This window comes from Rhinolophus sinicus, linkage group LG13, assembly GCF_036562045.2.
Source record: "Rhinolophus sinicus isolate RSC01 linkage group LG13, ASM3656204v1, whole genome shotgun sequence".
Lineage (NCBI taxonomy): Eukaryota > Metazoa > Chordata > Mammalia > Chiroptera > Rhinolophidae > Rhinolophus > Rhinolophus sinicus.
In genome coordinates, this window is record NC_133762.1 from 50386164 (window position 1) to 50412499 (window position 26336).

Consider the following 26336-nt stretch of genomic DNA (forward strand, 5'->3'; position numbering starts at 1 on the left):
TGAATGGCTCTGAAACACAAAATGATATTCTACATTTTGCCTACTGCAAGAAACGCAAATTAAAACCATAAGATACCATTATTCAACTATCGTATTATCAGATATCAAAAAGTTTCAAACAACATTTTTTGTTAGCTGGGGTGAAGAAAGCACTCTCATAATAATGGTGGCAGTATGGCCATTTGGAAATACATTCTTGTAATTTGTGTAGTTATGTTCTATAAGGTCACCATGAACACTGAGTTAGCAAATATGGAGCTATTGCTCCTGCAGGCTTCTGGTCACATTTTCAATCTATAAGTAACCTTATTTTATGTGTGTTTCTGTTAAAGACATATTATTTAATATATATTTCTTATAAATAAATTATTATATGCAGTATTTCTTTATAATAAAACACTAGCCAAGCAGAGTTTAATTATTGCTGATGGATAATGTGTCCATGAATTTCTTTGTCTTTCAGCCTCACAACAATGTTGTCCCCTAGACTCTTTTTATTGGTCACCATATCAAGAATCCGTAAGTTAGCTACTTTTCCAGCTTTTCCACGGCTTCAATATGCACCACAGACATTACTTTAGCAGGTTCTGGAGCAGCATACAGATCGGTAAGTTTCTTCTTCCTTTTTCTGGATGTACGGTATTGTTGGTTCATTAACTTTGAACTTAAGACCAACAACACTATAACTCTAGCTTAAATGGAGCTTATTCAACATGCACATTTTCTCCACAAGACACCACAACCTCCCTGCACTTAGGAACACTAGAGAGCATTTGAGCACTATGCTTGGAGGCCACTTTTAAAAAGTGAAATCAACAAAAAGCAGAAACGTGAAAAATGTGACACTAAACAGACCACCAAAAGGACACTTGTTTATAGAAAGAGAGCTGAGACAAGAAGGCAGAGCATCACCTTGGTAACCTGAGTGTATCAGGCAACTCAAAGTTTTCACCACTCTGCACATGCCCACAAATGACTGTGAAAGTGCCAGGGGTACTGGTTTTGATATTACAAATAAATTTCAGCAAGTAGGAAAATTAACAAATGTGGAATCTGCAAATAATGAAGATTGACTGCAGTTATCAAAATGACATACCCTTTGATTCAGCAATTATACTTCTAGATATTTATTCTACAGACGCCTTTAATGTATGAAATAACTTTTTTACAAAGATATGAATTGAAGTAGTTTTAATTAGGAAGAAACTAGAAATAGCTTAATTGCGTATTGGTGGAAGTATATATATATATAAAAAACTATAATACTCTATACAACGGACTACTATACAAAAATAAAAACAAAAAGGAAGCTCTACCTGGATGACATGGAACCATTGACATTAAGTGTTTTTCTAACTTTTTGACCATGAACCACAGTAAAACAAAAACAAAACAAAAAGCCCCTTATGTATTGTCACATAATACACACATTTCTTTATAAATGAAATTTCATGAAAGAATACTTACCATTGTACTTGCATTTGCATTTGATCTAGTCTATTGGGTTCTTTATAGCCACTGCATTTAAGAGGTTGTACTCGTGACTCACTAAATTAACTTTAGATCTCATTAACATGATATATTCTGGTTTGAAAAAATACTAATCTACAAGATGTATAGTTTATTTAATATAAAAGAAAAGTTGGAGAATGATGTATAGATGGTGCTGCCATTTTTGTTAAAGAAAACAAAAGGGCATCATGGATGAACATGTTTGCAAACACAGGGTTCTCTCTGGAAGACTATTTTAGGAACTGGCAACAGTGGTGGCTACTGCAGAGGGAAATGGTTGATTCAGGAACTGAGAGGAAGGCAACCAATTCTTCACCATATAGCACTTCTCAAACTTCTGAATTTTGTCCTGTTTTCATTTATTTTCTATTTTTCAAAAAATGCCCCTAAGATTCTCAATGACCTTGTTAATCTAAATATATTATCTATGAAGAATTAACTTACTCCCTGTTTAGATTGTGATAGTCTGAACAACTGAAATTTGATGTAATGGGATGTTAGCATACAATTTTAATTATCCTTCATGAGAATGCTTTATTATAATGTGAAACTGATCTATGCTTTCAAATTATTTCATGTCTCATGACTAAAACATGATCAAGCCTTACGAAGGACCACGAATAATTCTCTACTGAAATTTACACTGGGCACATATATTTAGGGAAAAGCCTGTTATAGTCAAAAAGCAATCGAAACAAATGTCTGTTTCCAATAGAAATAAAGAAAAATTCAAAATATATATAAGTTTTATAAATGACTAGAAAACAATTATTTGCCTCAAGGGTAAAGTTTATCTCACAAAAAACTTTCAAAAGTTACATGTAGGAAAAATTAATATTTCAATAAAAATTAATGAACATTTCTTACCATCATCAGTGATATCAAGAAATATTTAACTGGTTTCTTGATGATAGGGACTAAATCTGAAATTGTTCCAAACTCTAAAAATTAAAGTTTACAGTAACAGTATTAAAGTGATTCTAATAACAATACAGCAAACTAGACAGATGCTACATTATAGTATCAGGATTTTTCCATGTGCAATTATTACATATAGAGGACCATAAACTCAAGCAACCAGCAGAGCAAATGAATGGCCTGTAGTGACAGGTCTGAGCCTGTGAAAGTGCTGTCTATAACAGCCTTTGGTGTGGTCAAGCTGAAGCATTATTTCCTTTTAGAGAATTTCCTGGCCTTTTGGTAATGACCATGTTTCTTTGGTAGTGGTCCATGACTATTTACACCTCAATTACTGATTTGAAAAGGCTTTTGTTTTTTAAAAAAGCCAAAGACCAGGGCCGGCCCAGTGACTCAGGCAGTTGGAGCTCTGTGCTCCTAACTCTGAAGGCTGCCAGTTTGATTCCCACATGGGCCAGTGGGCTAAACCACAAGGTTGCCAGTTCGACTCCCACAAGTAGCAACGGCAACTGGACCTGGAGTTGAGCTGCGCCCTCCACAACTAAGACTGAAAGAACAATAACTTGAAGCTGAACGGCACCCTCCACAACTAAGATTGAAAGGACAACAACTTAACTTGGGGAAAAAAAAAAAAAGTCCTGGAAGTACACACTGTTCCCCAATGAAGTCCTGTTCCCCTTCCCCAATAAAAAAATAATTTATTTATTTATGTATTTATTTATTTATTTAAAAAAGCCAAAGCCCAGTGATGATGAGGCTACTACTGGAAATGCCCAGATCATGACACTATCTCCATCAGAAAACATTAAGAACACCCAAAGCCATGCTAAAATAATTTCCTGAATGGGTTTTACATGTGAAAGGTGGACACAGGGAATTGGCAGGATTCTTTTCCACCAAGTGGCTTTACAACACATCACCTCACACAAGAACAACTTCCAAAAAGGTCAACACTACTGATCTTGTTCCAGTGCTAGAGAATGGGTCGCAGTGATGTGCTACACATGTGCTCCATGAGAGCGACAGGTCAATGACATTACAGGGACATTCAGAATGGATTTGTACATAGTCTTAGAGGCCAGCCTTTCTGGCAAGTTGTATCGAGTGCTTTGCAGCAAATGAATTCACCTATGGGTGTAATGCCCAAGAGCAGCTCTACTTCAGTCTTGGTATCCCCCCACTATATGAGACAGCCCTTAGCCCTTATGCAAGGCTTTGCCTCCTACTCACATTTAAATCACCACCTTCACCGGTTAATATTAGAGCTGCAAGCTACCTCTTGTATGATTTCCCTCCCAGGATACCTTTCCCAAAATGATTCACGAGTCATCCTGTTTAAATTAAGTCAAACAAACTTTCCTTGCCAGGATCGCAAGCAAGTTTTTTCTAACCAAACAGTTTCTCTTTTCTGACCAGAGAAGCCCTCAGCCACCCTTAAAAAAAAATTAAAAAAAAATGTTGTTCTCCAATTGTTAACAACCCCCAGCTGCACTGGCTCCCGCACCCATTTAAAACTTCTCCGCCTGGCTTCACATCCCCGACTTTCTTGCAAGGAAAACAGAACTCTAAAATCAGAACTGTCTTGGACTGGGCAGTTGCCAAGTCAGCTGCTGCTCCTTAGCCTTAGATTGAATCGCTCACCCTAGGACATTTTGCACAGCGCTTAAGTTACTCCTTATTGAATAAAGATAAATTCATTTTTAAAATGAGAATGACGAACTGTAAACAGAACAGCCTCCCCTTATCTCTGTAGATCCCCCCCACCCCTTGGTAGGTTCTATATAACCGAATAGTGGGTTCATACAAGGATGTTTTACTGTCCTGACATGGAATCCTTAAGAATCCTTAAGATTCATATAATGCATGTCCCATTACGGCCATGAAGTAGCTTTGAGTTGGCTTGCTTCCCTGAAAAACTTTCACCACTGAACTGTCTTGGGAGACCTGGAGATGGAGTTCTATAGAAGCCCAGTTACACTGAGCCAAAAAAATAATTATCTTCTCTTTCCAAGACACACTCTGATTTGTCCAAGATTAAAGAAGGATGCTGACTAAAAAGCAAGAGAGAGATGTGGGTCAGATAGTAATACAAGCCCCCAAAGGACATTTCAATTCTCTTCCTGTTTTATCATTTTATTGTATTAGAAACTGCCGGAAATAGGGGCCACTAGCTAGGGCTTGGAAGTTCTCTGCTAAAAAGAAAAGCATTCAGTGAAACAAGTTTTATTGAAACATGATTTCATTCATTCAACAAATATTTTTTTAGGATTTATTTCATGCTAGGGTGATCTCTATTACCCTTTGAGCAGATGAAAATTGACTATAAAACTTGTCAAAATGTTTTTCTGAGAGTTTTAGGAGAACCACAGTAATAAGAATTACATAATCACTAGAATTCTATTCATAAATCTCTGTATTCTTTATTTCAGATGGAAATTTTTGTGGCCAAAAAAAGAAGAAAAAACACACACTCCTACATGGTTAGATTATAGCTAGAACTAATACTTCTCAAGATGGAAAAGAAAATTACAGATGAAAAATTATTTCCAATTTTTAAAAAGTATATTAGTGATAGTTAAGGGGAGAAAAGTTCTTTTTTTAAATCAAACAAAACCAATTATAGCTACTTGTAATCAACATCTTTGTTTTAAAAATGAAAACGAATTCTGCATTATATCAATTCAGAGTACTACCTCAACAGATTAATTCAACTCAGTTGTTGAAGTTGAAATATCATGCCTACCTTATAAACTTTGCCTCTAATAATAAATTACTTAATTTGCTTCTTTCCAAGGGTTACTTAACATTTTCACTGCAACATTCGTATATAGTCGAATGATATTTCCATGCCACTGATTACAGCGTTCAACTTTGCCCCATGAGCTCAGTGTTCCAGAAAGGAAGTTTAGGAAAGCAGATGTACATTTTTCTGTATTTTTGTGTTTTTTAAGAATGAATAACAATAGGAAATTTTTGTACTTTAATCATTTATTTTAATACAATGTAGAACCTTAACTGTATTTACTTAAAAATATAAATACTGTAATTATTTTCTGTGGATTTTTGACACATTTTGGAGAACAAACTTGAAATCAATTAACGCAATGAAAGTTTAAATAAGAACCCAAATGCCAGCCCTATCTCTTAAGACTAGTAAAGATATAGCAATCCCAAAGCATTGCTGAGGCACTAAAGAAATAAGCTTCCAACCATGACTCAACTGGACCCTCTTATAGAACAAAGTTTTCGTTATATTTTTAAGATAAGTTATTAACATCAGATGAATATCTGTAAGTACCTCTTTGCCCACTACTGGCCTTATAGCTAATTTGCCTTCTCTTTGAGGGTTACTTTTATTACTGTGTGAGCCCAGCAGAAAGCTTAGTCGTAAGTCCTCATGGTGGCATGTTCCATGAAATGAAAATAAGTGATACTGCTGGGGCCCCAAGAATGAAGCTCCTTTGAAGTGTTTACACATGCTCACCAAATTTTTAATGCCAGTAAAACCAAAAGGTGCTTTGGAATTTTAACTTAAAGTAAAATGGCATTTTATCTTTTTAATGTTCCAGGAAGCATCAATTCAATCTAATGTTTTTTTTTATTTTTAAACCATAGCTAGGTTTTCTATCAGTGACAAAAAGAGTATTGGATAAAGAATTTTGCCTGTTCTGAAAAGGGGAGGTGGGGTGGGAAATGACACGTTTAAGTTCTATTATAACTGGAAAGTGAAGAGCAGTTTGATCTGATAGGGCTAGGTCTAAAATGATAAAGGGACTCATTATCCTTTCAGCTAATTATGTAAGAAATTGCAAAAACTCTCACAGAAGAAATCATATGATATTTATATAAAGTTCAGACAGGCCCACATGGGGACTTCAAAGATGTGGGTAATGGGCAATTTCTTAAGCTGAGTGGTGGGTCCACAGGTGTTCGTTTTGTTATTATCCTTTATAACTTACAAATATATTACGTTCTTCTTTTAAAAACATATGAAACATTTCATAGTAATGATGAAAAAACAGGGGGGAAGCTGGACAATTAGAAACAATATCATGTATAAAATTTAATTGTCAGCATCATGAACATATTCCCAGGTAGCAAAGAGCCTGAAGTTGTTCTCTAAGTAAGGTGAGGCTAACTTAATGGGAAAGTAACAACTGCCATGTGTGCTCATCAGATGATCAGGCTCTGGCTGAACTGTGGGCCTCCAGTCTATTTAGGAAGAAGGATTCCAACATAGGCTTGGCACAAAGGCCGCTGGCCTTACGAGCCTCTGTGCCTCCTATTGCTTAAGATTTTCCTTCAATATATGGAGTCTGTTTCTCATTGATCCCCATGCTCACTGCTTCCTACTAATCACTCTAAGGCAGGAACCCTTGAACTTCACAAAGTCTGTCAGGCTCCCATCAGAGTGAGGGCAGGCTACAAGGGAAGAAATGCACACATGTAGTGAGAGTGGCCTTTTAGACCATATATTTACATATATTCTAATTATTTTATCAAATCACAAGCTTAAAGTGGAAAAGAACTCATTTTTCTCACTGGAAGGCTTGATGTGTCTTTGTTTACACAATTATTAACTATACTATATACAGCGGCCTCAGTAAAGCACTTCTGTAGAGGCCTGGAAAGCACATGTAATTGTACTTTAGCAGGTAAAAATATATTGTGTGTTTTTTTTTTCTCTAAAAGCAAAGAAAATTAATTCTTTTCAGCTGTTTCATTCCAGGGACAGCATTTGCTTTGCGTTAAAGCAGTGATTTGTAGGCTGGGCTTTGCCAGCAGATTGTGATCTGGGGGGTGGGAGGTGGTGGGATGGGTGTTGCAAACACATTCTCGTCCAAATTGTCCTTTTACAAGACTGTTTGTAGAGGCTGTGTTCTGCAATCCATTTAAACTGTCTCCAAATCTTCTTGTTTCTGGACACTCATCATTATCCAACATTTCCTACCCATATTGTTTGTTTTTAAGAGCATGTGAGGTTATTTTATGTGACTTTTCATTTTTCTAGAAGAGTGGTAAATTTCTTTAAAAATTTCTGCTAAATAATTAGTAAGGAAATGCCATTTGGCACTTAATTTATTCATCCAATAATTCTTAGGAGCCCACTACGGAGAGTGGAAAGCAAGCTGGACGTGACACAGTCCTTGTTCTCAGATGAGTTACAATCTGGTGATGTGACTCTCACCGGCAGTGGAATCTTTTAATACTTTGAAAGATATTTCAAACCCCTATACCTTCCATGTGAGTCATTGGGGTTCAACCTTTGATCTATTTCTTTAAAATAATTGGGTTCAGAAAAAAAGGTTAAGAAGTGCTGGGAGGGGCGGACACTTCCACACACGTCTAGGATGTGTTACGGTGAATGTTACAGGGCTGCCAACTGCATGCTGCAAAAAGAGCAAAGGAAGGAACAAATCACCTGGGGGAGGGGCTTCCACAGGTTTGCAAGAAGATTCCTGTCTGTCTTGGGTCTTAAGGAAGGAATGTAATTGGCTCAGGGAATTTCAAGTACAAGTAACAGCACATGAAAGATACTAAGGACAAAACATGACCCTCTGGAAGAAGAACAAGTAATTTGGAGTGGCCAGCACTTGGGACTTTGGAGATGAATAGAAGAAAAGAACAAGAAGTCAGAAACGACACTGAAAGCATGTTCTGGGGTCATATGAGGGGAGTGCATTTCCCATCAGGTTAAGTAGTTCCCATCCATCTTCTAGGGAAATGAGCAACAGAGGTTAGGAGACCGCACGTGCGTGTGTGTGTGTGTGTGTGTGTCCTCATTGAAGAATTAAAAGTAGGGAGCCATGGGAGTGGTAGTAAGAGATACATATTTTGCTTTTATTTTAACATGTAGAAAGTTATTCAACATTTAGCTTCAACATATAGTAAATTGATCACATAACTTTTATGGCTCTGGTTCTGAGCGCTATCCCTCCAATCCTGGGATTGTTGTGCCTCTCTAAGTCACAATTAGGTCAGGATCTCCTTTTTGTCCTTTCTGCTTCAGGACAGTCTGCTTCTCTCCTGACTGCCCTGGTTTGCAGTCCATAGTTAGGTTCTCTATACAGAAAGGTCTGCTGGCAGTATGGAGGTGGGGGATGAACAGAGATGGGAAGGCTAAGCAGACAGTCCAGAAAAGACTGAATAGAGCCTGCAAAGTAGGAGGGAACTAATCACATCTGTCCTAGAGTTTCCAAAGAAGAGAACCAAGATCCACTGATACAAACTGAAGTCTGACAGTCTGAGCTGCCTAAAGATGTAACAGAGCACGCTGATTTGTCATTGTAGATTGTCAAACTAGAGTAGACAAACTAGAGGGCCATTTGGCAGTGAGAGGATTTAAAAGGTTTTATAGTTATCTGTTGCTGCATAAATTATCACAAAGTGTGGTGGTTTAAAACAACAAACATCTACTATCTCCGTTTCTGTGGATAAGGAATAAAAGAGTGGCTTTGTTGCATGGTTCTTGCTCAAGGTCTCTCGTGAGATTGCAGTCAAGAAATCTGTCCAAGGCTGCAGTCATCTGAAGGCTCACTCAGAGCTGATGCTATTGGCAGGAAGCCCCAGTGCCTCCTTGGTTGTGGGAAAGAGGTCAGTTTTTTGCCACATGGGCCTCTCCATAGTGCTGCTTGAGTGTTCTCACAACATGGCAGTTGGTCTTTCTCAGAGTGAGTGATCCAACAGAGAGAACAAGGAAGAAGCCACGAGACTTTCTGACCTAGGCTCAGAAGTCACGCACTGTTCCTTTGCCATATTTTTATGCATTAGAATGGAATCTCAAGGGGAGAAGAATTAAGTTCCACCTCTTGCAATCAATTTATGGGCAAAACACATGTAACGAGGTCACACAAGAGGACTTTGAGAGTTCATTCATACCTGAGATTCTCTAGCTGTATTCATGAATCAGTAAACAAAAAACAAACCTTGAAAGTGCCTGTATTTGAATCATCCCACCCTGAAGTAGCCCACTGGGGCTCTTGTAATTGACGTATTTGTCAAGAGGAGTGGCTCAGTAATGGCTTTCAGGACACTCCATCAAAGGGGCAATAGGGGTTAACTGAAACTGCTTTTGTGATGTAATGAAAACACTATGATTTTCAGAAAAGAAAGTAGATTCACAAAAAGCTGAAGTTAGAGATTGTTTTGATTATACTACTCTTGAGACAAAAAAAGTGAACAATATACAGTAGTTAATTTTTTTTTAATTTGGGGAGTTATTTTGTTTTATTTGGCTGTGTAGAAAAGAAAGACTTCTAAGCATTCCTGGTTACTAGATATTTCTAAGCATTAAGGAGCCATGAGTTTATAAAGTTATATTTCATGAATTTTATAAAGCAATAAATGAGAAGTCATGGTCCAAATATGAAGCAAATGAAGCTGTGGCCTGACTTGGGGCAATTGATGGGGCACAGCACAGGAGAATCCACTTGAACTTGATGTCTGAAATATTCTCCTTCTATAGGTAGGGAGAGGTTTATGAGGCACTTCCCTTCTAATCCTCCACTACTGGGATCTGCGGTGAATAATATTTACACAATCTTGATACTGTCAATGCTGGTTAGTAATTGTCACTGTTTGGAATCAACCTCTAATCAAAGAGACAAGTATAGCTATATGACAGAATGCAAATGTTAATAACCAAGACAATAATGGTATGGCTGCTGGAGGTTGAGGTAAGGGTTGGGAGTGAGGAAAGAAGGAAAAAAGAAAAGAGCACATGAACTTTCCTAAACTTGCATAGTCTAAGAGTTAAGGGATGGTTACATAAAGATTATATAAAGTTGATGAATCAAAAGCAACAAAGGAACAAGACAAACAAAGAAACAAAAACACATAGACACAGACAATAGTTTAGTGGTTTACCAGAGGGTAAGAGGGGAGGAGGGTGGTAGAAGAGAGTAAATGGGGTCAAATATATGGTGATGGAAAGAGAACTGACTCTGGATGGTGAACACACAATGTGATATGTAGATCATGTAATACAGAATTTTACTAACCATTGTTACCCCTATAAATTTTAATTTAAAAAAAGGTGTTAAAGTTGCAACATTAAAATATATGATTTCAAGTTAGAGTAGAATTCTAACAAAAGTCGGGAGGAAAGGGGAGTGGGAAGTGGTGTTAGCTTTGTACTTAATTTTTTACAAAAAGGAGTCACAAGTTACTGACTAATCAAGAAACAGAAGAATGAACACGTTCTATAGAGTGAAGGTGTTTCCCACAAGAATAACCAGAACCATAGACTGGTGGCTCTGGGAAGAGTGGCGAAGGTGACTTTCATGTCCCCTTTCCTATCCTTCTGTATTTGCTTTCTTACCACATAGTGAATATGTGTAATTTTTTTAAAGTGAAAACTATAAAACTCCATGTAGTTGGTAGCATCGATAAGTGGCTACTAGTCTATGTTCACTGGATTTTAGTAGATAAACGTCACAAACATCAATCCCTCTAGTTAACTTTAACAAATGGCATGATTTTGATTTCACTTATTTCATAAATTGACACTTTATAGTTCATTTCTCTTCTCGAGAACGAGAGTAGGAATCAGTTTACAAATTCCTACCCTGATGATGAAAACTATGCAACTCGAGCTAAAAATTCTATAACTTATCCTTAAATATGTATGCATCTCCATACTACACTGAAAATACCTTAAAATTTTCAGGATTAACTCAAATGGGCAAGAGTCCAGGCTCAGTCAAGAACTGGCCCTCCATGCTAGGGACGGTCCATGAAGCAGTGTTAATAACTGCCCATACCTCCTGGAACTAGGGGTTATTCTGTGCGTTTTCGGAAGGCCCAGGGACATCCTTTGCATATTTTAAAAGCGAACTCCCTGCTATCTAACTATGAAAGATATTCAAGGGATTGGACAATGATTAAGATACCAAAGAAGCAAATGGGTAATTTGCCTTGATTTTATAAAAGGTGGCCATTTAAAAAAACATTTCCCTGGAGCAACATCAGTACCAAGTATGTGGCGGGCAGGCAGAAAGAGAATACAACAGGAAAAAGGATGAGGTTCGTGGTCAAAGTCCAGGTGGGGAAACAGGCCTTCTATATAAAAGTTCATTTTTTTTCTTTGAGGAATGAGGGGAGAGGTTTTACGAAAGCTCTTTGGGTTTCTATAGTAAAAAATACTTTTTTATACTCACAAGAAATGCTCAGTCTTTTATTTTATAGACTCATAGAACCTCAAGGTATGAAGGGACTTACACTATAGCAATTCATCACAATCACACAATATAGATCAGGCACCACCCACACTTTCCACAAGGAAACTTACACAAAGGGTTGAACTACCACAGCTCCTATGGATCACCAATAATGTTTATATTAAAAAATAACTTAGAGAAGAATGGATACATACACATTGGTACATCCATACAGTGAAATACTGTACAGCAATGAAAATGAACAAACTACTGCCACATATAACATAGATGAATCTAACAGGCTTAATGTTAACTGAAGACATCAGACACAAATAGTACATATTCTGTGACTCCATTTATGTAAAATACAAAACCAAGCTAAACTAATCATGGTGTTAGAAGCCAACATAGTGGATAACTTTGGAGGGGGTGGAGATTGGGACAGGTTGCAAAGGGGCTTTTGGGTTGCAGTAAAGTTCTATTTTTTTTTATCTGGGTACTGGTTACATGGGTGGGTTCAGTTTGTAATAATCCATCAAGCAGTTGCAGTCATGATGTGTGTACTTTTCTGAGTGTATGTCACTTCAATTAAAAAGTCAATTAAAAAAATATTAACATAGGGCTCCCTGCTAGTTTATGTGGCACCTTTATGTAGATTTTTTAAAATGCCCCCTCTGGATGAATGATTTAGGAAAAGGCACTCCACGGGCAGAGGTAGTCGCACAAGTTTGGGCCTTGGCAAATGGAGGGTGGGTTGGGTTTTATCCCCACTGATATGCTTAGCTAGACATAAAATCACACATCTGGATGGACATCTGCAAGTCTGCAAAAACACAGCATTATGAGAAGAGCATGGCAGACATCCTTATTCTACAGATGTGGAAGTGGCACTGAACAGTAAGACTGATGCATAAAGGCATCATAGCTAATAAGCGATGGAGACGGAACAGACTTCTAGGTCAGTAGCTCTTCACATAGTTCTGGTTCCTTTCGGGGAGGAGGAACAGCGAGAAGCTTTCTAGGTTACTATGTACATTGTTATGCGTCATCTCAAATGTTTTGTAGAATAAGGCAGGGTATAATTACAAAATCCAATGTTCTTAATATTGGGCTTTAGTGAAGATCCTAGGTTCTAAGCCCGTTTGAAAAATATGCTCTAAGAATATACTCAGAAGTAAACATCCATCTTTTAGTTGTTTACCTATGCAAAAGATCAGTAGAACAGAGAAGGTTAGATATCAACAGAGCATCCTGGCCCTCCCATAGCTTATTGACTTAGGGATATAAATCTTTCCATGTCTTGGAAAAATGAAACAGAAAGACACACACATAACATATATGTCCAGCTTACCTAGAAGTGTCTGCTTATTTTGAGAGGAGTCAGGCTCTGCAGAACATCTGCAAGATCGGAGAACAATCACTCCTCCAAGCACACCATCTTCATTGGCCAGGAAAGGTGAACCTAGGCAGAAATGACTAGTGGTCATTTTTCAGTTCGTTTTACTTTTTTCATTTTCAATTTTCATTTGGTTACCAGAACAAAAATGTGGTATGAATAATATCTTGAACGATGCCCATTTCCTGACAATCACCATTGTTCGTACCTTGTATAGGCTTGATTGCAAAGGCAGGCTGATGCCTGAACAGGGGTAATTTGGCAAAGACAGTGCCAGATGCTGCCAAGACTGGAGTGGGGCGGGGGGGGCATGTGCATTACTGTGTTCAGAATGGAACTGGAAACACTACCAGATTAAAGGACCAAACACAAATACAGGAAAAAATGCTCAGCAACTCTCTTTGATCAGCTCTTAAGGATCACTTACCAGGCTCTCCCTGCTGTCAGGGGCATGCCACCAAAAGCTTTGATTTACTACCTTAAATTCAATTTTAAACAATAAGCCACAAACTTCATTACAAACATTTAAAAATGCTCCTGATGGTTTACACAAATAAGGGTGAAACTGTATTTCTATTATGAGAGTCTGGTGGTTAGAAACGACCGGGCCTCTTTGAGATCTCACACACTGAGCCAATGTGAGCATTTCAACAACACTACATTTTAAAACCCCTCATTTTTCCTCCCCAAAGACATCTTCTTCAAACATCTGGCGTAGCAAGGGAGCACATGAAGAACAAATGCAAAATTAACCCAAGCACTATCAAAGAAAGTAGTAAAAATAAAAACCAACCAAATTGGATTTGGGGGTAGCTTCTGGTTAAACTTAGTAGATTAAGCACATGCGTTTATCGCCACTCCTTCCTCAAATCCCAGTAAGCAGAGTGGAAAGGAAGAAAAAAGGCATGACCCAATAAGGACAAAGAAAAGATAGACAAAAAAACAAAAAACAAAAAAACCCGTGACCTTTTAGAAAATGGGAAGAAAACAGACAAGTAGCTGCTCACCTAGCAGAACTGTGAAAGCTGAAACCTAAGCTTCCATGGGTTGAGGAGAAGGGAAGGTTGGTTGGAGTGGGGGGACAGCTATAAGAAATAACCCAGTGTTGTCATCAAACCCAAAGGATCAGAATTGGAGGCTTCACGTTCTTCTGAAGGTAGGGTTGCAGGATGGGGCTAGAATGAAGGTGGTTAGTGAGAGTCCAAAAGGCTAGTCTAGACTAGGATGCTTGTCTATGACCTATCTGGTCCACAGCCTGTTTTTGTACGGTCTGAAAGCTAAGAATGTTTATTTTACATTTTAAAGGGTTATTTAAAAAGAAAAGAAAAAGGGAAGAGGAGGAGGAGAAGAATATGTTATACAGACCATGATATAGCCTGCAAAGTCTAAAATATTTATCTCTGGACATTTATGGAAAAGGTTTGCCAACTCCTGATCTGGAGTTCAAGATTCCTGCCTAGATAGAAGTTACTCCTCCCCAACCCTAAGAAACCAGGATACTTACTCTCTAGAAAGGCTGAACCAGTGGAACTTGAGACTTGGGGGCATCAGGCTCACACTAAGGCTGGATGGAAGCTCCATACTAAAAACAGGGGGTTGAAGTGGAAGCCTTTTATACTAAACAGTCAGACAATAAGCTCCCTTCATCCACAGGTTCCCACGATGTACGAAGTCAAGCACATATCCTCCAAGCAAGAGACTGGATAATTCCTTTCCAGCCACCCAAAAAATGTAAGAATAAAGACACACTTGAGAGACCCTTAAAAAAAAAATTGTCCTTGTCTTATGGTAAGGGCTTCCAAATGACAAGTGTGACTCATACACAGAAGGTTTTCAACTCAGCTTCTTGGTACTTAACTGTTAAATAGTACAGACAACCTAGGATCACTGGTTGCTTCAGTTAGGCATCTAGGAAAGACACAGATGAAAATAAGTAAAAAAGTAACACAGAAAAAACTTAGGCAAATGCATTGAGCAGAAGAAAAGTTTAAAAAAATTTTTAAAAAGACAGAGATGGAAAATGGGGAAAAAAACTTAAGAAGTCAGAAGGATAGGCCAGAAGATCCAACATCTGAATAAGAATTTCAAAAAGAGAGGATAAAAGAAATGAAATGTCAATTAAATAATTCAAAACTTTCCAAAAATTGAAGGATGGGTGCTCAGACTGAAGAGTCTCGTCAACCTCCCAGTATAACTCATGGAAAGAAAGAGTGCCATGAAGATATACCTGGGGTGCCAAAAAAAGTATACACATTTTAAGAGATGTTATCTATGTATTACTTTTCAAAGTCGAATTGAATTCTGTAGCAATGTGTAGTATGATATTCGCTCAAAAGACGGCGTTAATCAAATGAATGCTAGCATCACCATGCGACAGGCAGGACAAAGAAAATGACGGAAACACGGCTGTTGTTCAAGGAGCGCAAAACCATTTTGAAGTGGTATTGATATTTGAGAACATTCTCCTGACTTAACACCCCTGGACTTTTACCTATGGGGGACCTTAAAGAATGTGGTGTACCATAGAAAACCGTCTACGTTGGTGGTACTTCAGGAAAAATTGAAACGGAATGTGCAGTGATACAAGTGGACACTTTGGTCCACGTTGCTCAAGCAGTAGTTCACTGTAATTAGAAGTGTCTAGACGTTGATGGTAACCATTTTGAGCATCTCTTATAATTGCAGAAGTGACTTGTATTCATCTTTTGTTATTGACACATATCAAGTATTACAATTTTAATACAATTTTCCTTTGTTAAAATGTGTATACATTTTTTTGGCACCCTCTGTATAACTGTGAAATATCAAAATACAGAGGAAAGAGAGAAAGGTATAAGAACTTCCAGATGGGAAAAGCAAGGGAATCATAAGGACATCAGATTTCTCAACACAATACCAGGAACTAGAAGATTAAGAGGTACTGTCTTCAAAATGCTGAGGGAAAATTATTTCCAACCTAGAATCTTATACTCAACCAAAATGTCCATCAAATGAGAAAATAGAACAAAGCTTTACGACGACTCAAAGAATTTACCTCCCATGCACTCTTTCTCGGAAAGCTGTAGGATGAATATGACTTGGCAAAATGAAAATAAGGCAAATAATGAGAAAGAAAATAAGGTCTGGGAACAGGAGATCCAAACCAAAAGAAGACTAGGGCTTCCCGCATGACACACGGCTACACAGCAGGCTTCGAGAGCCAACAGTCCAAACTTGAGCAGGAAGCTAGAAGAGGCCAGAAAGGTATTTCCAAGGGATAAAAACTTAAACTTACAGAACACATGTTGGATTTGAAATTATTGAGAGGAAATGTTTCAGATTTTGAGGGATGTTTGAGAATAAGAGTGATTGGTACCCACCCCGCAAAAAACACCCCAAATCTAAAAAATAACTAACTGCAGAAAATAAGAATTTGTACAAGTAAGAAAATAGAATCACAATACACTGTGTAACTCTGATGCCATGAGAGGAAAAGAGGCTCCTTGGGGTTGGAAGAATAAGTGAACTAAATTCCCACCTTCCCTGATGTGAAGATGAAAATATCTAAATTTGATATCTACATAATATCTAAAACTGAAAACAAAAGAAATAGTACAAGCACGTTATGTTGAAATATATAAGTTCTAGAAGAAATAGAGCTAGGAGAATCAAAGTAGTAGCTTCAGGAGAAACGATACTGGAGTGGGGGAGGGACTACTCATTTTCATTACAACCCTAGAGATATTGTTTGTCTTTTTAATAAATGCATTGCTTTGCAAAGAAAAACAACACAAAATTAATCTGTGGAACTAGAGCAACTTTTTTAATCCTCAGACTCTTAGAGAAGGGGGAAAGGAGACAAGGAATTCACAGTCATTGAGAAACAACCCTGCATCAGGCCTTGGTTCCATGCTTTCACATTCTGCAGTTTAATTCTCACAACTACTCTGCCATGAGGTATTTTATTATCATTTTATGGATGAAGAGCCTGAGGTTCAAAGAAGTTCAATGAGTTGCCACAGCCATGCCACAGTTAAGCTGGGAATGTGGCTTCCTCCCACATCTCCCTGAGCCCACAGTCTTTGTGTCCTTGGTAGCAATGCTGCTCAGTGAATAGGACACTGGATAAGGTCACATTCCAATTACCCACTGGATACCCCCACCCCACCCGCCTTCAAACTCAGCAGCTCTAGAACGGTTCCTTTCCCCACCAAATCCGGGAACTTCTGGATTCCTTATAGCTCATCCAAGTTCAGGTCTCTCTACTTTTTCCCTTTCCATTGACTCAACACTTCAAACCATGTCAAAGCTTGTCATTCTCAAAAGCTAATTCCAAGACTCTATGGTGATAACGAATTTGGGATGCCCTAGGGGGAAAAAAAAAAAAAAGCTAGTGTGACTGAATCATAGGGTGTGAGACAGAAAGCTGAGAAATTGGTAAGAACCTGGTAAGCTAAAGCAAGGGATTTAGAATCTGTTGCAAACAAAATTGGAAGCCAGTGGGGGAATTTTTAACCAAGGAGTGACATCTGATTTTCTTTTCTTTTTTTTTTTTTGTTGGGGGGGAGGGTAACAGCTCTGTTGAGACATAATTCATATATAATTCACCCATTTGAATTGTAAAAAAAAAATCCTGTCATTCTCCCTAGGACTGTGCACTTACACCTGCCCTTTCACTTCCACTGACAAGACTCTCAAGTGTACTCTCAATGTGCTGACAACACTGCAGTGAGCTCCAATCTGGCTTCCCTGCTCTAGTCACTCAAATCTCTAAATTGAGTCATTCAATAAATATGACCCATCTGCCAGGACTCTTCTAGGTATTGGCAATATAGCAGTGAACAAAATGAAGTCCCTGCTCACATCTAGTTGAGCAGGTTGGGGGACAAGCAATAAACTCACAAGTTAATAAAGAAACCTAGCCGGACAGTAGTTAAGTGCTGTGAATAAAATGAGTCCTCGTAAATGACAGAGGGGGAGACTGGGGCAGGGACTACTTTACATCAGGGGTCAGGGAAGGCATCTTTTGGTAAGGAGCTAACCACGTACAGATCTGGGGGAAAGAACATTCCAGGCAGATGAACCAAGCAAATGCAGAGAGTCTGAGGAGGGAAGAAGCTTGGGTGTTCAGGAAATACAAAGGAGGCTAGGGTGGTGAGAGCCAAGTGAGGAGGGGGAGGAGGGAAGAAGAGAGGGCAGACCATGATTTTGGAGAGAGGCAGGGCCAGGTCATGTAGGTTACACAAGACGTGTGGGTACCCCAAGTAGTTTGGATTTTACTCCAAGTGTGAGGAAAAGATGAGGCAAGGCTTTAACCAGGACATGGATAGTTTTTATTTGCACCTGTAATTGAGATTATAATGCTAAGCAAAATAAGTCTGACAGAAAAAGTATAGAACCATATGACTTCACTGATATGTGGTATATAAAACTGAAAGCAACAAAAGAACAAGACAAACAAATGAAGGAACAAAAACTCATAGACACAGACAATAGTTTAGGGGTTACCAGAGGATAAGGGGGACTATAGAAGAGGGTAAACGGGGTCTAATATATGGTGATGGAAAGAGAACTGACTCTGGGTGATGAACACACATTGTGAGATACAGATAATGTATTGCAGAATTGTGCACCTGAAATTTATGTAACTTTACTAACAATTGTCACCCCAATAAACTTTAATTAAAAAGAAAAAAATATGTACCCAAGTTATGATTACATCATTAAACCATTCAAGAACCATCAATGGCTAACAAATGCCCACAGAATGATATACAAACTCTTTATTCTGGCCCAGCCCTCCTCCCCGTTCCCAACCTTATTTCCCTATTTATTTTTACACATCATATGCTCCAGCCAAATTGGACTTCCTGTATCCCATTTCCCAGATTTCCCTTAGATCCACGGCTATGAACTCCTTTTTCCCTCACGAAATGAATCTGTTCTTCAGCTCCAATGTGTCTATACAGACCCAAGCTCTATGGCGCAAGGGTATCTGATTCATACCCTCTTAGTGACTAACAAAGTGCTTTCATTTATTCACCACCTTCCACATCCCCAACCTTCTCAACACAAACACCAACACACACACACACAGACACACACGAGCACACACACTGCTGCCATGTGTGGTGTGTGGCATTTGAGGATGATAAGACAGTACATGAGTGGTCTGAAAGGGGGTGCGGTCCCCAGGGCACAATCGAAGCTTATTATCAGGCCTTCTCATCCTTGGTATGAATTCATTCAATAACTTAATGAAACAATAATTAGAGATATCTAAAGATTCCAAATTTTTCATGTAAAATATTCAGATTTCATACTTTCACTGTGTGATGTAAAAAAAAATAATACTGACTCAGACAGGAGACTTTTTTTTGAGTTTCAGCATACTAAATGTGTTCTTTAAGCAAGACATATTTAAAAAACAGGCTTTAGTCTCATCAATTATAAATTATCAATATTAAAAGACATCTTTCTGAGTTGTTATGAGGATTGATTTTATATACATGAATTTAATAACCTCTAAGGTGCTATTTAAACATTTGATGGTAGGAAGACACTTTATGGCATTTTGCTGGTTAGGAAAGCTTATTATGTTGAACAAAATCTATTAATGTACCTACCTGGTTAAACTTCTACAACAGCTGGCACCAGTGCTCAACTGACATTCAGCAATTGGGTGGTGGTGGTGATAGGGTATCAATTTTCTAAATTAAAATGTTAAACATCTTTGTATAAAAAGAAACACTATTTTTCTTCCCAGTAAGAAAAGAAAAATTAACATGGAGTGGCATGCTGGGCACTGAACTGAAACTAGAGAGCTTCTATATCCATACAGAAAATTGGTGGTGCAAATTAATAAACTAAGACTATCCAAAGTTCTATTACTATATATGCAAGTAGTTGCATAAAATAAGTAAAGAAGATTAATAAATAAATAATAAAAATTAAGCTTCATTCACCCTGATAAAATGTCTCAAATGGATTCTTTAAATACCCAAGTCTGTAACTATTATGGAATGAAATTATAATTACAGATGGTAAAAGACACATTCACTGTGACCAAATGTATATAATCTGGACATACATTTAGACTGTAAATCCAGACTAAACAAATGAGACAACTACTTAACTGTATTTGTGCCATAATCTTTACAGATGAAGAAATTTAAAGAAATGGAAAGGACAATCACTGTAAGTATTATAATACAGAAGTCAATGGGAATATTAATCCATACTTTTGATTCCCAATTCGAATGATTTTAAGTAAAAATGATGACTTCTGGCTCATAAAATCCAAAAGACAAAAAATCCAAACTTTTGGAAGGGCAAGGATGTGACGGGTTTCAGAAACGAGTGGAAATAGCTTTCTCCCTATGGATGGTAATGCTCATCAATAGCTCCAGAACTGTATACCTGACAATTTAAGCCACCAGAGAGACTTCCTCTCTTTATCAGTTTGAACATTCTCAGGGGCCATCAGTCAGACTCAGGAAGAAAGGGAAACCCGAATGGCCTGGCTTTGGTCAGGAGTTAAGCCTAAATCAACCAACTGTGACCAAGGGGCCAGGAGGTGGGGGTCACAGACGGACAGACAAATCCACAGACGTCCACAAAACACAAGTGGATGGAACACTGGGCTATAGAGCCAGGAAATCAGGGTCCCAGATTTGGTGCAGTCTATTTGAACTTAGACAATCCACTTGACCTCTGTGAACTTTGCTTTCTTCTCTCATCTGAAAAATTAGGAGACTGGACTAATAATCTCTGATGTCTCTACCCATTCTAACAGTACAGTCCTAGCAGTACTGTCAGTTTTGGAGATTCATGTCTACCCATAAGCACCAACCAGCCATTACCTGATGCCAGCAAACCAAAACTTTATAGAGCACCTTTTGCAAAATCTGATACAATGCTTCCTCTTCAACATGTGAGAACTTATCAAGAGAGTGATTCTGTAGCCAGAAGGCAGCTGCTAGTGTTCCATCTTCCCATTACATTTAATAAAGAATCTCTGTCTTTTAAATACTTTTTTGTGCATTTCTTTCTTCCTTATAATCTCTATATGCCAAATCACTTGAATGCCATTTTCTCTTGGAGGAATTAAACACATATTGAGAAAAACCAATATACTAATACCCACAGAGAGAGATGGTTGGGTGGTCAGAAGAGCAAGAAAATGAAGGATTGGGGAATAATGAATGTTCGCTACTGAAAACACGTACCTCTGACTCCAAAATAATAATAAAGATGATAAATATTCTTTAAACACAGAAGCAGGATAACAGTTTATACTTCCTGAAAGTCCAAGGACCTTTTCTCTAACGATGCGCTGAAGTTAGTTTGCATATCTTTCATGGGTATGAAGCATAAGCAGCATGATATGAAGACCACATAACATAATGAAAGGAGCCCATCACTAAGTTAGCTCATTAATAAAGTGCCACTACATTCTGCCTTTGAAGAGAAATGTACAGACTGCTGTCATCATCCTATTAGATGTATACTAAATTAACTGTAATCTATCATTTCCTGCTCCCAAAACAATCCCAATGACATATTACTACATTGATTTGGTAGATGAGAAACCAAAGGAAGGGAGGAAAGAAGCCAAGGCGCAGGGAGGTGAACGACAGGACTATAGAAACACAAAGAGAAAGTGTGGAGCAGAAAACAAAACCCCTGACTCAGATCCTCTCACTACAACCCCTGAGAACAACACCAGCTCCTCAAAACCCACCTCTACGACAGCTCAGTATCATCATTATGTGCAGTTTTCTGGTGAAAAACGTAGTTTTAAAGACTCTAACTCTTTAAAAAGGAGAGTTGAGTGTGGCTGATAACATTTTTGAACTCCTTTATCAACCAAAATTTGAAAGACAAGAGAAGTTAACTGGTTTCAGAACAGAAAATTCCATTCCATTCCATCAAACTATAATTAGAACCTAAAACATATCAGAGAGACATTCAGTCTTCGGAAAAATGTACTGAGTCTGCCATAAAGATTAAGAATAGAAACCAAACTGAGGATTCTATGAAAGCATCTACTTCTTGGTTTTACCAATTATAGACTATATTCACCTGATACTGTTCTAGAAATGACAGGAGACACTTTAAAATAAAGTTTGGCACAAGGTCTCTGTCCTCAAGGAATAATTCAGCTGAGGATTAAAACAAAAAACAAAACAAAAATAACACTTCAAAAATCATAAAGCAATTCAGAAAGAATCAGCAAGTTTCTTCTGAATATTCCAGCCCAGGAATATTCTGTCTGCAAGGGGGAGGGATCCAGGATTCCACAAATTCACCCTTAAGCGACAAAGACAGGACAAGAAATGTGACTCCCTGACAGAGGAAGAAAATGAGAGTGGCCTCCAGAGACATGACGACTCGCTGGAGGGGAAGTCAAAAGGGCCTGGTTTTCCAGCCCTGGTCCAGCACTTTCTATGTTAACTTTAACAAGTAAGAAGACGATTCTCTGCCCTCAGACTCTACTGAGTCTCCCCAGCCTTATTGGGGAGGTGGAAAACACCTTTCCCCTACAGTTACAGCTGCCAGAATTGCCATTTTCAGGAGTGTAACAAGGCACAAGAGGGCAACATGGTGATAGTGGCAGAAAAAAGGTTCCAGACCAGGCAAACTGTCCTCAGGTGGGATAAGATGGGGTACTGTAGATTCATACTTGCTTATTAACACTAGATTAGAAAGCATGCATTTGAGGACAATATTCATTCAACAAATATTTCATATTTTCTGAATAATCACTTTAGTATATTTAAAAATCAACTGTGTTGAGTACTGTTTGGGGAGCAGGGTGTACCATTATTAAAGCAAAATCTGCATCCCCAAGTGCTATGGTCTGAATGTGTGTGTCCTCCTCCAAATTCATATGTTGAAAATATGATGCCCAGCATGATGGTAGTAGGAGGTAGGGCCTTTGGGAGGTGATTAGGTCATGAGAGCAGAGACCTCATGAATGAGATTAGTGCCCTCATAAAAATGGCCGAAGAAAGCTCCCTTTCCCTTTTCTCTGCCATGTGAGGTTACAATGAGAAGTCTGCAACAGAAGAGGGCTCTCACCTGACAACACTGGCACCCTGATCTTAAACTTCCTGACTCCAGAACTGTGAGAAATAAATTTCTGTTGTTTACAAGCCAAATAGTCTGTGGTATTATGTTTTGTTAAAGCAGCCCAAATGGACAAAGACACCAAGTCATGTATGACAATAAGCAGATACACTCAGCGCTGGAAAGGGAAATCAAGCAAGCATAAAGGAGATACAGGGGAATGGTGGGTATGGAGGGAAACAGTAGTATTTTAATCAGAGATAGACAGCTTCTCTGATGAAGGTGACATTTAGGGAGAAAAATCCAAGGAAATGAGAGAACAGCAATACAGACATTGGGGTCTTGGAGCAACAAAGTTTCCAGCATAGTAAAGAAACATATTCCCGTATATAATCAGACCTAACAACCAGAAATGGTATTCCTCATTTTACATGAAGAAAAGGAAGGGCTAGGGAGGGCAGCCGGGTGCCTCAGCTGGTCAGAGCACGAGCTCTGAACAACAGGGTTGCCGGTTTGATTCCCACATGGGCCAGTGGGCTGCGCCCTCCACAACTAGATTGAAGACAACGAGCTGTCGCTGAGCTTCCAGAGGGGCAGCCGGATGGCTCACTTGGTTGGAGCGCGAGCTCTCGGCAGCAAGGTTGCCAGTTCGATTCCCACATGCTGCGCCCTCTTGCAACTAAAGATTGAAAACGGCGACTGGACTTGGAGCTGGGCTGCGCCCTCCACAACTAGAGTGAAGGACACCGACTTGGAGCTGATTGGCCCTGGAGAGGCACACTATTCCCCAGTAAAATTTATAGAAAAAGGAAAAAGAAAAAAGAAAAGGAAGGGCAAGTACTCAACTGATTGCTAATGGCTGGTGTCCCTACTGGGTTGGTAACTCCCCTGACTATCCTCTGACAAAAGGTATATTCACTATTGTTCTTTTTAAAAATGTACTATGGAAACCACACATGCAGGTACTAAATACTCAAAAAGAACAAAAATAATATACAATGAAAGTATCTGTCTTATCAGTACCATTCTATAGAAGTGAATACCATCAAGGCTTCTGTGTATATTCTTTCTGAAATAATCCATACTTAAACGCACATCCTTTTATAATTTTTCACTCGGTTGGACGATGTTATACAAATGATTCTAGCTTTTTAAATTCAATAATATGACTTGGCAAGCCTTCCATTTCAGCACACACAAATTTAGCTCATTCTTTTTAACAATGAGTATACTCTTGACATACATGCCATCACATCTTTAACTAGTAATGGACATTTAGACTGCTTCTTGTTTTGGTTTTTGCCATTGTAAGTAATACTATGGTCAACATCTGGGTACATTTATCTTTCATACACACATGAATATATCTACAGCATGTATTTCTAAGTGTATAGTTGATGAATCAATCAGCATGCTCATTTAAATTATTTGGTACAGATTCCCAAACTGTCTTCTAAAAAGATTTACACCCACGAGAAATAGTCGTGTTTGACAGTGCCCATTTTCCCATAACCTTACCAAAATTGGGTATTACCAAATGTGTTGATTATTACTAATCTGATGTGAAAAACTCTATCACACTGTTGTCTTGATTTATATTTTTAAAATTATGAGTAAAGTTAAATATCTATATGCTGACGAGCTATTTGTATTTCTTTATCTGCGAGTTGCCTTGATAGTTGTGGCATACAAAACTGGTTGCCTACCCATTATTCATTCTCCCTTCCTTCCTTCCAAACAAACCTGTATTTTGTTTACGGCAGACATGTGCCCAGCTTCCCAAACTCCTTTGCAGCTGGAAGGCCAAGTGGCAGAGTTTCTAGCAGAGCTTGTTAAAGGGTAAACTTGACCAACATGCTTCTTATTGGCCGCTGCTGGTTGCCTCAGATGTAGTACCTGGCGGTGGAACAGCCGTCTTGTGGCTATAAAGCATAAAGCCACCCACTAACAGATTGACAAACAGAAGGACAGGCTAGACCCCTGACACACTGTGGCGCCACTCTGCCAGCTTTGGACTGCTTTCAGGCTTCTTATACGAGAAAAGAAAAGCCCTCATTTTGTTAAGGCTCTATAGCTGGGTTTCTGTCAAATCAATCAAACATAACCCCAAAATGAAAACTTCCGCTATCCATTTCTCTACTGGATTCTGGGTTTTTTTCTTACTAATTTGCTAAACTCTTTACAGACTAAGTCAGTAAGTCCTTAGTCATATGTGTTGCAAATATTTTTCCCTGTTTGTCATATATCTTTTGATTTTGTTCATATCTGTTTTTTGGTAATAGGTAAGTTTTTAATGCTTATGTGGTCAAATTTATTAGTCGGGGTTTGCCTTTATGGTTTCTGTGGTGGAAGTTTTACTGGAAAGGCCTTCTGTAATCCAAAATTATGACAGTAAATTGTTCATGTTTTCTGTTAGTACTTTTATAATTTCAGATTTTACACTTAAAACTTCAGTCCGTCAGGATTTAACTCTGGTGTAAGGACTACAGTGGAGACCCTGCTTTATTATTTGTTTTCCTAAATGGTCAGCAAATTGTCTAACATAAATCTGTTGGAAAATTCAACTCTTACCCACTGGTTAGAAATGCATCTTATATCCCCATATGTATTTCCATTTATACCTAGATTATCCTGTTCCATTGATGAAACTATTCCCACTAATACCAAATGGCTTTAATTATTACAGCTTTACAGTATATTCTATCTAATTGGGCCAATGTCCTCTCATTATTCATTATTTTCACAATATTCTTTGTTAGTTTCATGTGATATTTCCATATGGTCTTAAAAATTGGCTTTATGTGTATTCTTGCCTCCCACTCTCACTGGAATTTTCATAAAAATATAATTTAATAAAATTAATTGTGATTTTGCTTAAAAGTCAGGCTGCCCTGACTTTTTCCCAGGAAAGCCTAAAGACGGAGTGAGTTATACAGTGGTACCTCAGTTTTTTAACGTAATCCACAAGTTCTGAAACGTTCAAAAACAGCTGACAGCTAGGCCTCAGGATCTTGCAATCAGCAGAAGCCGTGTGACATGTTCGACTTCTGAGTTGTGTTCGAAAACCAAAGCATTTACTTCTGGGTTTACGGCTGTGGGGGCAGAGCCCCAGAAAGTAGTTTCCAGGCTCTCGGCCTCACATAGACAGGTGCTGGCTCAGGTAGTAAATGGCCAACTGTGATTGCATGGCCATCAGCTGTGGCTAGTTGGCCGTCAGCTGTAACCAGTGAGCCATTGGCCACAATATAACTGCTGTGGCTACGCTAGAAGAGAAGAGAGAGGAAGAATGGGGGCTAGCAAGA

At 38.4% G+C, this 26336-nt stretch overlaps 1 protein-coding gene across 9 annotated transcripts in view; it reads right to left on the minus strand.

The window, feature by feature from the left end:
- Nucleotides 1–26336, minus strand: part of TASP1 (taspase 1) — a 251926-nt gene that overhangs the window by 39871 nt on the left and 185719 nt on the right. For all 9 annotated transcript variants that reach the window (XR_002139222.2, XM_019752062.2, XM_019752061.2 and 6 more), the window contains one exon: nt 12940–13050. Coding sequence is in view for 8 of the 9 variants with exons in the window: in XM_019752062.2 (XP_019607621.1) it covers nt 12940–13050 (111 nt within the window). In the remaining variant the exon portion in view is untranslated. The remainder of the gene's footprint in view (nt 1–12939; nt 13051–26336) is intronic.